Source organism: Aptenodytes patagonicus, chromosome 8 (assembly GCF_965638725.1).
Source record: "Aptenodytes patagonicus chromosome 8, bAptPat1.pri.cur, whole genome shotgun sequence".
Lineage (NCBI taxonomy): Eukaryota > Metazoa > Chordata > Aves > Sphenisciformes > Spheniscidae > Aptenodytes > Aptenodytes patagonicus.
The window spans coordinates 5,935,286-5,947,805 of NC_134956.1; the positions used below are offsets into that span (position 1 = coordinate 5,935,286).

At 41.8% G+C, this 12,520-nt stretch overlaps 1 protein-coding gene across 6 annotated transcripts in view; it reads right to left on the minus strand.

Annotated features, from left to right (window-relative positions):
* Positions 1-12,520, minus strand: part of MAPKAPK3 (MAPK activated protein kinase 3) — a 52,856-nt gene that overhangs the window by 13,592 nt on the left and 26,744 nt on the right. For all 6 annotated transcript variants that reach the window (XR_012996016.1, XR_012996017.1, XM_076346109.1 and 3 more), the window contains exons 3-4: positions 2,637-2,776; positions 1,726-1,790 (exon numbers count right to left, since the gene is read on the minus strand). Coding sequence is in view for 4 of the 6 variants with exons in the window: in XM_076346109.1 (XP_076202224.1) it covers positions 1,726-1,790; positions 2,637-2,776 (205 nt within the window). In the remaining 2 variants the exon portion in view is untranslated. The remainder of the gene's footprint in view (positions 1-1,725; positions 1,791-2,636; positions 2,777-12,520) is intronic.

The window sequence follows — 12,520 nt, forward strand, 5'->3', positions numbered from 1 at the left end:
AGAGCAACATAACAATATAGTAATTTTAGGATAGGTCACATCTTCATTCCTCACTGTCTTCAGAAGTTTTTCCTCAGGAGAAACAAAATCAACAGTTCTATTTTGCAAAGCCCAAACTGCCACCTTTGAAATAGTATGTTTCTAAAATTTAACATAACCCCAGTGGGAAATTCTAGTGATGGTGAGCTGCCTTGCAACAGCAGTACTCTTGAAGCCTGGAAGAGTTCAGTTACACAGGGAGAGGTTTCAGAGCAGGGAGGAGTGACATTCCCATTGTACCAAATGAGCATTATATTACATCTCCACTGACAGGGAAACGGAATTAGCAACTTCAGCCTGATCCTCTGTTTTCTGCATAGGTAGAAACCTCAGCTGCAGCAGTGAGAAAGTAGAAATTATTGTAGTGTAACCTGGAATCCTTTTTCGTGTGGCTTGAGACTGAAATTACACAATCTCAAGCAAGGACAATCAGAAGGCAGAAACACTCATCTTTGGGGAAAACCTTGCACAACCTCCTCCTTCCTGGCCCAGGCCAAAAACCCTGGCTCCTAATGGGAAGCCGTGGCTGATATATAAACAGCCAGTGAACCTGGGGAATCCAGTGGAACAGGACTCATTTATCTCAGGAAAGAATAAAGGTGGTTTTTTTGTTTAACACTCCCAGATGATTTCTGAGTAAGTATTTAGAATGTTATACACTGGTATTTAATGTAGAAAAATCATGGTTTTAGCAGAGTGGAGTCACTAATGATCACAGAACCAGCTTCTCCCCCCGGAATCTTGTATTTTAGAGAGGAACAAATAAAGTTCCTGAAAATGCTTGTTTTCCCTACATGAGTCTTTCATTCCACTTAAAGGATTCATCCCAGGCTAGGAAACAAAGGATCACAGAATAAAAAAAAGCCTGGCCTCTATACCAGACTTGCAAACCATTCACAGTAATTTACAAGCTCAGGTGTGAGTTTTTCTTCTAATTGTTTTGTCACAGTGCTAGTTACAAACACTAACATTTTTGCTCTTGAGAAGAAACAAGCTCTTGTCTGTTGTGAACAAGCAAGGAGAACCAGAGTCAAGCACACCCGTGGTACTCTGCAAATAATAAATAGCAAAGACAATAAAAATGGCAAGACTATTCTATCGCAAGCTGTCACTGACTCATAGTAGCTCTTTAAACTTGCACATAGTCCCTATTATAGATGAGCAGGCTTGTTTACAGTGTGGCTAATAACACTTCCTTTCAAGTAGTACTTTAAACCCCTCGAATAAGAGATGTTTCATCAAATGTGATTTGCTCGTTATATTCATCACCTAACAGTATAGCTGTGTACAGTGATGCTGCTTGAGGGACAGCCAGAAGAGAAATCACAGTAGGAGCTGCGTTGATCATGTTAGAGGTGGACTGGCAGGAGACCAGGGACTAGAGTAACAGAGGCTGCGGTGGTTCAGAAATGAAGAAGCTGAGCAGATTTGTATGAAGAATTTTCCTCTAAACCTTCCACTTTGTGCCTGAACTTGGCCAATTGTGGTAATTCCTGATTTTCAGGAACTTTTAAAAATAACTGTTTAATATGCAGTTGGATAGAAAACTAAAAAGAAAAAGAAATTAAAAATTACAAACAAAAATCGTATCAAAGAAAAATTCCTGTAAGGGAACTAAGCAAGGGGACAGAGAAAGGGAGAAGCAATCTTTCACAAACTTTAAAATTAAAACTTGTGATTTTTCACCTCTCTCAGTGAAAGCTTGATCTCCTCTCTCCTGGATCCTGCTAAACAGCTCTCCTCCCTCCATGCTGAAACAAAGAACACAAAAAAACCCCACACCTTACATGAGCAGAAAAGATCAAATTAACACCTGACTGTGCATCAATATAATCGCACAGAACCATGGCAGGAACAGATTAGAAGATATTACAGGCCTCCTATGCCAATGCTTCCTAAACATCACACTCATTTGAATCAATGCACAAAGCCATTCTGATACGGAATAAACAGAAAACAAAACAAGACCAAGAAGTTCTGATGCTTTCAGTTTAATGTACCCTGTCACAAGGAACATGACACACACAGCTGGGAAGTCAGATACACTGGCACTAGGAGGCTGACAGTAATCTTCTTTTATGTAAGGGTTGGAGATGAAGAAAAAAGAAAGAAGGAAGCAAAAATACTGAAAAGAATTATTAATTTGTCCCCAGTGAAGACAACAATAACTGTGGTATTACAGGTTAAGGAGAGAATAGGAAAAGTTAGAGTCAAAATAGTAGCAAAAAGGATCATGTCAGATCATAAAATTTACATCTCAAGTTGGAAGCCAATCACAATCAGAGTGCATCATATTTGTAGAGATGTATCTTTCAAGATTGTATTAATCAGTCAATGGTTTAACGAGGACAATTGTCATGGAGTACAAGGAAAACTTATTTTCTGGTTAAGGTTCCTCATTCTTCCATCATACAAGATGGCTGGAGCAGCTATACATTTCCCTGCCAATTCCATAAAGACAACAAAAGGTTTGCTGTGCAACTAAAATCGTGCTGCTGAGAAAGCTCACCTAACTCTCATCTAACTCAACACATTCTCCCACTCTATCCACCCCCTCAAAGAGCAGTGCTTGGTGGGGGGCTGCTGCTGGTCCATACCATTCCATGACAATGAGGAGGCATCTCTTTCCATGATGTATATTCTCATAAACATCCAGGACATGGACAATGTGGGGACACCCTGATGCTCGCCAATGATATTCTACTTCCTGACGGGCTTTTGGGTTGTCATACAGGAGCTGTAAAGAAACAGGAGAGACCAATGTCAGTGAGCCAGCATCATTCTGCTTTAAATTGGCACCTACATGCATTTGAGCTCAAAGATGATGGCAAAGGCTACTCTTAGCACTTTCTCCAGCCAAAGGATGCCAATCCATCGCAAGACTTTCACCGTCTCTGGGCTGTCCAACTTCCTAGATTGAAGAATACAGAAACAGCTGGTTCCTTGGAACTGGAAGGACCTTGAGTGGCAGTGAGGAGAGATTTTGAATCTGAGATGGAGACAGACCTATTTCACCCACCTCCGGATGGGAAACAGCAATTTTTTTCCTACTTGTTTACAGTACTTGCAAACAGAGGAGAATCCCTCTGCTAAGGACAATAACCCTCCCACCTGCCCCCCAGCTGCTGGGAGAAGAGACTTTTAGGTGCAATTAAAAAGTTAAAGTTCAGTGAGATTTAAAACAATAAGGACTTTCACACTGACCCTGAATGTGCTTCTTAAACACTACACAAACTTCTGACCCCATCAGGGTCAGAAAGGAACCTTTGACTATCTAGATGCTTGAACTTCTTTCTCTGTCACATGCAAGGCCAGTTTGTTTTAGAGGCGCTAATCTTGAGAAGGAAGGTAAGAGCTCATCTTTCCCGATCCTGCAACCTCGTACACAAGAAATGTGTCCCTTCCCATTTGAAGAACTGCTCTGTATCAGACTCTGCAACTGAGCTTTTGTGCAACAGGGGCACATTGCTGAATCATGCCTTTTCTTCTCTGCCTCATCTCTCTAGACACCACAAACACTTTGTGACAGAGACTGTCTCTTTACTGCACATTTATACAGTTCCTACACAATACGGCTGTGATCTGAATTTGATACTTTATGCCCTGTAGTAATATTCATTGTAATGATGGAGCAGCAACAAAACGGATGCTATATAAAGCATCGTCAAATGCATTGAAACAGAATAAAAAACAAGCAAAGAGCAACCACCTCTGATCTATTCGCCTTAGAAAAGGACTACAACAACTGTGGGGGAACTGTTTTCAAACAGGCAAACAAAAACTACCATTGCTACCCTATTAGGCCTTAGCCTGAAGCTCTTCTCACTCATGTTTGCTATCAGATCCCAGTCAAAACACAACTGCATGATAATTACTGAAAACAAGTATTAACATGTAACCTGTCATTAGGGACCTATGAATCAGCTCAGGAAAATGAGATTGCTTTTCCATCCAATTGCCAAGCTAAGGCACAAATGGTGTCACAGGCACCTCTCAATATAGGGAAACGCATGATTTAAAGGTCACAGGAAGGAAGTTGCAAATTCTGGTTTCTTTATTGACTCCAATACAGACAATTTGCATCACTGGAAAAAAAAGCTTACACTTCTTTGCTGCTTCAACATCCCTTTCAGCAAAGCAGACACAATAACATGGCAGGAAAGGCCTGTAACACTTTATGAAATGCTGGGGAAGCGCTCGGGAACCACTGGACAGAAGGTAAGAGGCTTCTCTTCTTTTCCAGGCTGGTAACGGGAAAAGGGTGACAAGTACTCCTTTGCCAAGTGCACATTTTTGTCTTTTTGTGAAGCACAGAGAGGTTGCAGGAGGGGACAAGTGGCCTCAGAAGGGCTGCTGGCTCCTTAGCTGTAACGGGCAGCGAGCCTCACCACTGTGACTGCCCTCCAGGCTCCCTCAGCTCTGCTCCAAAGGCTCCAGCGTGACACCAGATTTTCAGCGGTGCAAGGAGCTGAAGAAGCTTTCTTGCCAAGTTCAATGCCCTTGCAGCCAACCTACTTCTTCCACAGCTGTCATTCTGCACCCAGAGCACACCCTTTTGAGATCACTAACTATCCGCCTCTTCCTTCCTGCTCCAGCCTGGCTACGGCCTGATTTCCAACACAAATAACTTCCTAAAGAAAGAGATGGCTCCAATTTGGACAAAAAGCCTATTAGCGAGTCCAAGTGCAGTTGCTTTACTTCTTTCAGCCATCAGCCCATTCAGCGGCTTTTCCTTCACAGCCACTGTGTTCTAGCTCAGTAGGACTGTCTATCAGCATTTTCCCCTCTGCCCTTCTGAGTTTGGGCTGTTGCCTAGAGGTCTCTTTAAAGTTCATTAAATTACGTGTGCAACAAAGCCCAAACACCCTCAGGACTAACCAGGCCATTTAGAAAAGCATTACAGGGTTTACTGCTTGGCTATTACTGGATTAATGCCACTTCTGAGCAGGACACTTCAAAAACCTTCTCACCTATCCTGTGCTACTAATTAGACATAACCATTCTCTTTACTAACGTTAACTGCACTATAATCTGTGTATCTTATGCTTGCACAGTGTGCAGAGATGTTGTTTTTCATGTTTGTACCAAGTGCTTATGAAAATTGTTTCACAGAATTGAATTCTCACTCTCTGAAGAGCTTTTACAAGGCATTTTGATACACAAAGGATGCTGCAGTTTCTTTTCTCCACATCTACAAGCAAGTTTCATATACTCCTTAGTGCCAAGCTTGAATGTACTCACTTCAAGATGACACCTGGAGAAGCAGAGAAAAGGAAATGCAAAAATAAAGAGCAGACACACATAGCAAGCAACATCTGAAACATCAACCAACTGTTAACCTTTGGATTTCTCCTTCTGAGCCTTAAAAATAAATTAAATCTTTTCCTTTTGTCTAAAACTGGAAGTCATAACTATACCTTTTAAGACATCTTAGAGGCGCAGACACCTGTAAAATGAAAGCCAGGCAGGGTTGAAAGGTGACTATTTAGAAACAGACTGAAATTCTAGCCGTATGGTTAAATTTAACAAACTTGCAAAAAACATAAATGGACATTCTGCCATCTTCCTGAGCCTGGAGAGAGACTGTGCTTCTGTTGCTGCAATAGCTTTGATAAGACTATGACCAGGTTCCCCTGACATTCTACAAAAGTGCAGAGGTAGTTGTGAACAAACCCAGAGTTTCAGGTAAGTTTTCCAGCACTGCTGGTTCATGCTGGTTTGAGGAAAGAGCCGCTTTGTCAAACTGTATCAGCTCAAGGAGCCCCCAGTCATCCCCCTAGAGTTCCCACACAGTTCAGCTGAGTCACAGCTTGTCATGATGGGCTGTGGGCAGGATCATGAACCAACCTAACCTCAAAACAAGACAAACCCAAGAAACATGCCCCATCTCCCCATTTTTCTTGAAGCCAGATCAGTGATCCAATGTACAATGCACAGCCGCCTTTGCATAACAGCGAGGGGATGCCCATGCATGCGGTCAGGCAACACAGTTTGGAACAAGAGCTGCACAGTAGAAAACTGTATTTTTGCTGGAGCTCAGCATTACCAAACCGCTGCCTAAAAGAAGCAGATGAAGCAAGTATTAGCAGTTATTCACAGAAGATCACCAAAAACAGAGGTGACAGAAGGCAAGAAAGTACAAGAGCTGTAGAGCCCTCACCCCTAGTGATTCACACAGCTCTTCTCGATACCTGAAAAAGCTGGAGAGGGAAGGGAGCTGTGCCAGGGGGTGTGCTCTGCCTGTTTCAGAGGAACAGCAGGGCAGATGCCAGCACACACTCCAGGATGCCCTGCTAATTCAGGGTCTGGCGGTGGAGGGAGGCCTGAACTCTAAATTCTGGGGTAATGGCCTAACTCAGGTTAGCAAGCTCCTGCAAAACAAAACAGACTCTAAACTGCAGCTTGGAAGGCCAGCTTTGTGAAGTTTCTTCCTGTGCAGAATTTCTTGATAGAAAAAAAATGGAGACTAAAAAGTGACACAGTATCTTCTAATTGCTTTTCTATCGATTCAGTGTTTTGTAAGCAAGGGAGGATAGCAGGAACCCTCATACCTTAATGGTCTGATCTATACAGGAAATAGCCTTCTAAGGACTCCAGGGAGTGGCAAGTATTTTCTGGACTCTGAAATTGTAACAGAGAGAGAAAATATTCATGGGCACAGGTATGAAACAGGCTGAGGACAGGAAGCAATGACTTCTTTGTGACTTTCTCTTTAGTGCGCACTAGCAGATTACACAGATTACTATTACACCTGCTATCTGTTCCCTACATAGGGGATTAAGACCCCCACATACGCTTTTTTATTTATTTTAAACTTCAGCAATTCCTCCTAGTTCCAAACAGTTGTGGTGCTTGGATTAGACCTGTTACAGGCTCAGTTCTCATCTACTGCACGTGCCACGTTAAAGCAGCATCTGACACTGCAAGCATCTTTTATTTACTTGCACCAATTCCAGAATCTGAACTCTCCTTCAGTAGACAACCAGTTTTTGTAATCTCCATGCTCTTTTCCTCACAGGAAGGCTTCCCATTATTAAAACAGAAATGGGACCAGCAGAAACTTTCAGTCCCAGGGGTCCTCAACATGTAATACTGATATATAGGCACTTATGTATAGCTTTGTTTATTTTTCTAGCTGGGGAAAAAAAAGTCTCTGCTCAGGCATAAGTGGGTAAATGTCTAGCTTCTTTTGCTTTCTTTGCTCTTTGCATGTAGCTGTTACAAAAATGCTGAATCCTACAAATAAGCCTTGGAATCTAAATTCATGCTGATGCACAGAAACTAACACCATTTGCTGCAGAGCAGCTCTTCCAGTCATTCGTTATTCAAGAGGGGTTGATGGCAAAAGGAGGCTTGGATAATGTTTCTTTCATCTCTTCCCTCCCCTATGCTACAAAAAGAAGAGGGGGGGGAAGAAAAAAGAGCTATCACTATGGCTTTGGACACTTTGTCTTTTATTACATCCTGATTATTTGCACTACATCTATTAATTCAATGTTAACAAGCTTTATCTGTTTCCAGATCTCTTCATAAGGGATAAAGCCATCCTTTGTGTTAGAATGCTAAAGGAATTGAAATTATCGAGGTTTTCTCCTTCACGCATCAGCATTGCCAGTCAGTCAAGCTGCAGCAAGAAGCATGTGTCTTTTTGCAATGGCAGCCCAGCAAGCAGGGAAATCCACAAATGCAAATCTCAAAGAAAGCATTGAATTTTTTTTCTCAAAATAAAAAATAGGACACATTTCTGCTCAAATTATTTAGTACTGAAGCATCAGTCTATAGACAAGGGATAAAACCAGGGTAAGCACAGGTGGGTCGTCACTAAATCTTTCACTTCTCTGCTTTTATCTCAAATCCAGCTTAGGCTATTAGAAATTAAATCTGCTTGGAGGCTTCATTGAAACAAACTGTCATCCCGATTCCTGCAGAGCATTCCAAGCTGCTGCCGCAGTTGGCATTAACTGGCATCTCCATCAGTGCTCAGGTAGACAGCCAGTCCCAGAGGTGGGCTTTTCCAAGTTAATAAAGCACAGTCAAGTAGCACGATTTTCCAGCACTCCTGCCTGTGGTATCTAATCCTTTCACTCAACCTACTGAGTATCAGGGTTTTACTGTCCGCACTGAGGGACTCTTCCCTCCAGTCTTCCAGTCTCTGCTCTGCTTATCTTTTGAAATGGCAAACGCTGCAACAGATCTTTGGTATCTTGCCAGCATAAGTGAGAATGAAGAGGACTCAGAGAGGACTGCTTGCATGTGGTGTCAGAGTCACACTCTGAAACCAATTTCCTGCTGACACGCAAGGCTTCAAATTTCTTAAGCATGCATTTTAAGGGGAAAACAGGAGGAAAGAATAGAATGGACAAACTTAAAAAGAACAGGTTAACAGAGAGATGTGCTCTTTTGTAAGAGTTTGCGCACTGGACATACAGCAAATCCGCTGAAGAATTCAGCTCTCCAAGCACTCCTGCTTCTCCATCCCCAGAGAGCACACACCACAAATACTATTTTGCTCCAAGCCTCTCTCCTGCAGTGAATCAACAAGGTCTCTCAAAAATAACTTTGGTGTGGTTCTGAATTTTATTTATTGTAGCAGTATGCAAATCACCACCAGGCACTGAATATGATTCTACAAACTGGAGTAAATAAATAAGACATACCACTACTAATTCTCTAATTACACATGCACCTAGCCATTCACTCTGCAAAGGTCAACTGTCTTTGTTCATAAATGTTAGTGGAGATCTGGCAAATACAACTGAAATGGCAAAGCAGTGGGCCAGTTTCACATCTTAAAAGGTATCCCCTTGCACACGTGACGTTAGCATAAAAGGCAGGCACAAAAACAAGCAAAAATGCCCATGAAGAAAAGCTACTGTCCTGATAAATACTCTGATAATATTACATGAATCTATTTGAACTGCAGTGCCAAAAGTACGCAACTGTATATTCAGTACTATGGGGTATATATAGATTTAAATAAAAAACATGCTATGCATTTTGCTACATCCATAAGACTACTTTGTATTTTAATACTGCGCTTGCTCTGCTGTGTGGATGGAAAAATAATTCTTACTGGCACCTTAACATTCCAGTTATACTCAGTTGTGACAGGCTACAAACCAGCTACATGCAGCTTCTATTTTATTCAAAATACTGCAACTGTATTTTAAGAGAAAAATAAATTGCCAACAGCTACTAACATGCTGTTACCAGACAAGAACATCCTCAAATGCTTGTTTATACAAGAAGGCCTAGAGATTATCTCCTCTCTCTGCCTTCTCCTTATGACAACTTCTACCACAAAACACTGCCGTTTAGCCAGCACTGACAACTGCATTCAATATCTGCAGTCAATATTCAGCATCTGGGGAGACCTGCTGCAAAGCCTTTCTGAAACCCAGACACACTACAAAACATCCTTTCTTTCCTCGATTCTTTAATATGCATATTATGACCATCTGAGATGAAACAAAATTGTTAAGTGCTCTGGAGGTCTGTCCACCCTTCGTTTTAAAACCTCCCCTTCTCCGGGGATAGGTGGAAATGCAGGACGAATAGGCAAGCCACAGGATTTGTGTTCACACTCTTTTGATGTCTGATCTTTGGTCTGTAGGACCTTGATATGGCTTTCCTCCGTGCTGAGATGCTCTTCACCACCAAAACCATTGCCTCCTTCCTCGCAGCAGGATTTTGACTGTAGTGCCCGCGCACACACAGCACAGGACACCCAGCAGTTGCAGCACCTAAAACGCAGGATGTTCAGCCTGATGTGCCAACATTGCTCTCCCTATAGTGTACTCAGGTTATCAGCATAATGCCAAATTTTCCAAAATCTTGTATGGCATAAATACCTACAATAAACTGGGATTGTGATTAAAATAAAATAATCTGTAGCCCTACCACTATTTTTACTCTTCCTAAATTTCTGAGTTGAGGAAAAGGAAATCTAAACTCCCAGCTGAAAATTACTTTATAGTTTCACTCTAGTGCCTGATATGAGGTTTGCCTTTGAAAGGGAAAAGAAAAAAAAGAGGGAAAAAAATCCTTAACAAAAACTTCCCTCCTGCCAGCTATGAGTTCATAAATTCTGATAACAAGGATTCAGGTGACTTGGCTTCAGTAATTCATGTATCTATCTCAGTCCTTGGCTGGTCAAAAAATAATAGGGCTTGCTTGTGAAACTTTGCCGTTTAAGAAAATTCCAGCAGTACAAAATGCCGTGGCACCTCCTCAGATCATGAGGCTCAAACTTTCCCTCTGCTTTGACTTTAGCTACTCATAGAACACTAAAACAAATTCACGACTATAATCTTGATCTTCTAGGTCTCTAACACCTTTATATGCTTGAATCAAGGCATCTAAAAGACCACTTAAAACTTTGAGACATACACTATGGCCAACAGTTTTGCTACCCTGTCATAGTGAAATTTCCTACAATGAGGATACATCTTGTCTGTACAGGAGTCAGACCTGTCTTAGGGGCTAATCTGAGACTGAGACACAGATTTCCACAAGAACTACAGCCATCACAAAAAACCTCTTCCATTTGTTTTTTTAAGTGCCAGTTGTATTTTCTTACCTTTGCCTTTCTCCTGTGCAATGACTGTAATGCAGCAATACCTCCAAAAAACATACTAGCGCTTTTCATGGTCATGAAATGGGATGAAATGTGTGTCTGCCAGGACGTGACCCTCTCACATGCTTCCCAATATTGACAGCCACAGTTGCTAAATTCCATTTTAACCACCCCTAACGCCCCCTCTCAATAATATGACATTTTTGTTATATATATATATATATAGTCTTACACTTTTGAATTTCTTTAAAAAAAAAACCACACGAAAACCCCCAACAACATACCTAGTTACTCTAGTAGTAATAGTCATTGCACTCTACACACATTTTCCACATGAAGAAATGGAAAGAGCAAACATCACAGATGTTTTTCAGCGTGCTTAATGCTCATTTCAGTGCTAAATGCCATGAAACCCACCTGTATAGCTGTGTGGGACAGCAGGACAATGATACCAAGATTAGTGAGGCATGGCACACCTTTGTTGGAACAGGATGTGGCAGAAGGCACAGACCAGAAAAAAGTAGTGAGAAGATCTAAGTCTGATGTTCTCTTTCCTAGTCTTCATGCTAATAAGCAGTATCAAAATTAACACAGAAGTGATAATACTGAACAAGGTAGAAGCACAAATTAGCAACATGTTTAATCTCATTAACCACAGATAACAGTAGCTCCAAGAAAAACCCGTGCTGCCCCCCAGCTTTTCTCTCTATTTCTTGCATGTGTGACTACAGTCATGAAGATTAAATCACTCAAGAACTCCCAAGAAGGATTTGGCATCCTTCCCCAATACACAGAGGCTCTTCGGGGTGCATGCTGGATTTCATACTGCAGGCACTTCCCACGCATCTGTCTTTTCACTCTGCTCTGCACTCCAGCCCCACTTTTCAACAGTTAATACCTTAATGAGCTTCCCCCAGCAACTGCAGCTATATTGTCCTCTACGGCCCCACCATTTGGTAGCAGAATTCAGAATTAAGATAGTGTCCTCTCATACCACTGCCCACACGCCTAAACCCCCTTTTAGCTGACTTCCCCTTCCCTTCCACATGAATTTAAGATTGCCATCCATACATGCAAAGTTTGGCAATATGCCACCCCAGGCCAGTTCTCTCTCATATATTGCTGTTTTTCCTCTTCTTTCACATTTCCTTTCTCTACACCTACATTTGTGCTTTCTGTCACATAACCTATGAGGCCAAGCAGCCTCTCTCTCTTCTGTTGCACCATCTATCTCAAGTATTACTAAATCATCCAAACACAAGAACCCAGAAATAAACAAAGAAGTCTCAAATCTTCATTCTCCTATTCCACAGGGCTCATCTACTTCTTTTAAGCATTACCTGAAGGGGAGACTTGCTAAATCCCAGACGTACGTGGCACTGACAGCAACTGTGCCTCATGTCCCTCACAGAAGAGAGGCTGAGATTTCACCCAGTTCTTGGGAATCTAATTGGAGTGACTCTGGCCAACATAACATCAAATACTCACTCCTGAAAGCTGTCACCTGTGGGAACTTGACTTGTCTTCAAAAATAAAACACAGCCCTAAAATCTTCAGCAAGGACATCTGTAAGATTTCTCTAGAGCTTCAAATCACTGCTATATATGTTTTCACGCTCACGTTTGTGCAAGCTCTGCTGTTGGCATTTTCAAGCAAAGATCTGTATCTATTTCTAAGTCACAACTCTGTAGATAGCTCAGTGGTTGATGGTTTAAAGGTCCATCAGGCATGAAGATCCCTGGAACTGCTTATTGTGTACAGCAAAGATATGACAGAGAATGGTGTGACTATGAACGGAAACAAAACCATGCAGCATTCAGCAGAGGCTAGAAATACAAAGGAAGCCATTAAGAGAAAGAGGAAAGTAAATTGCTCTCCCAAGACTTCTTGTGCTTATTTTGTCTG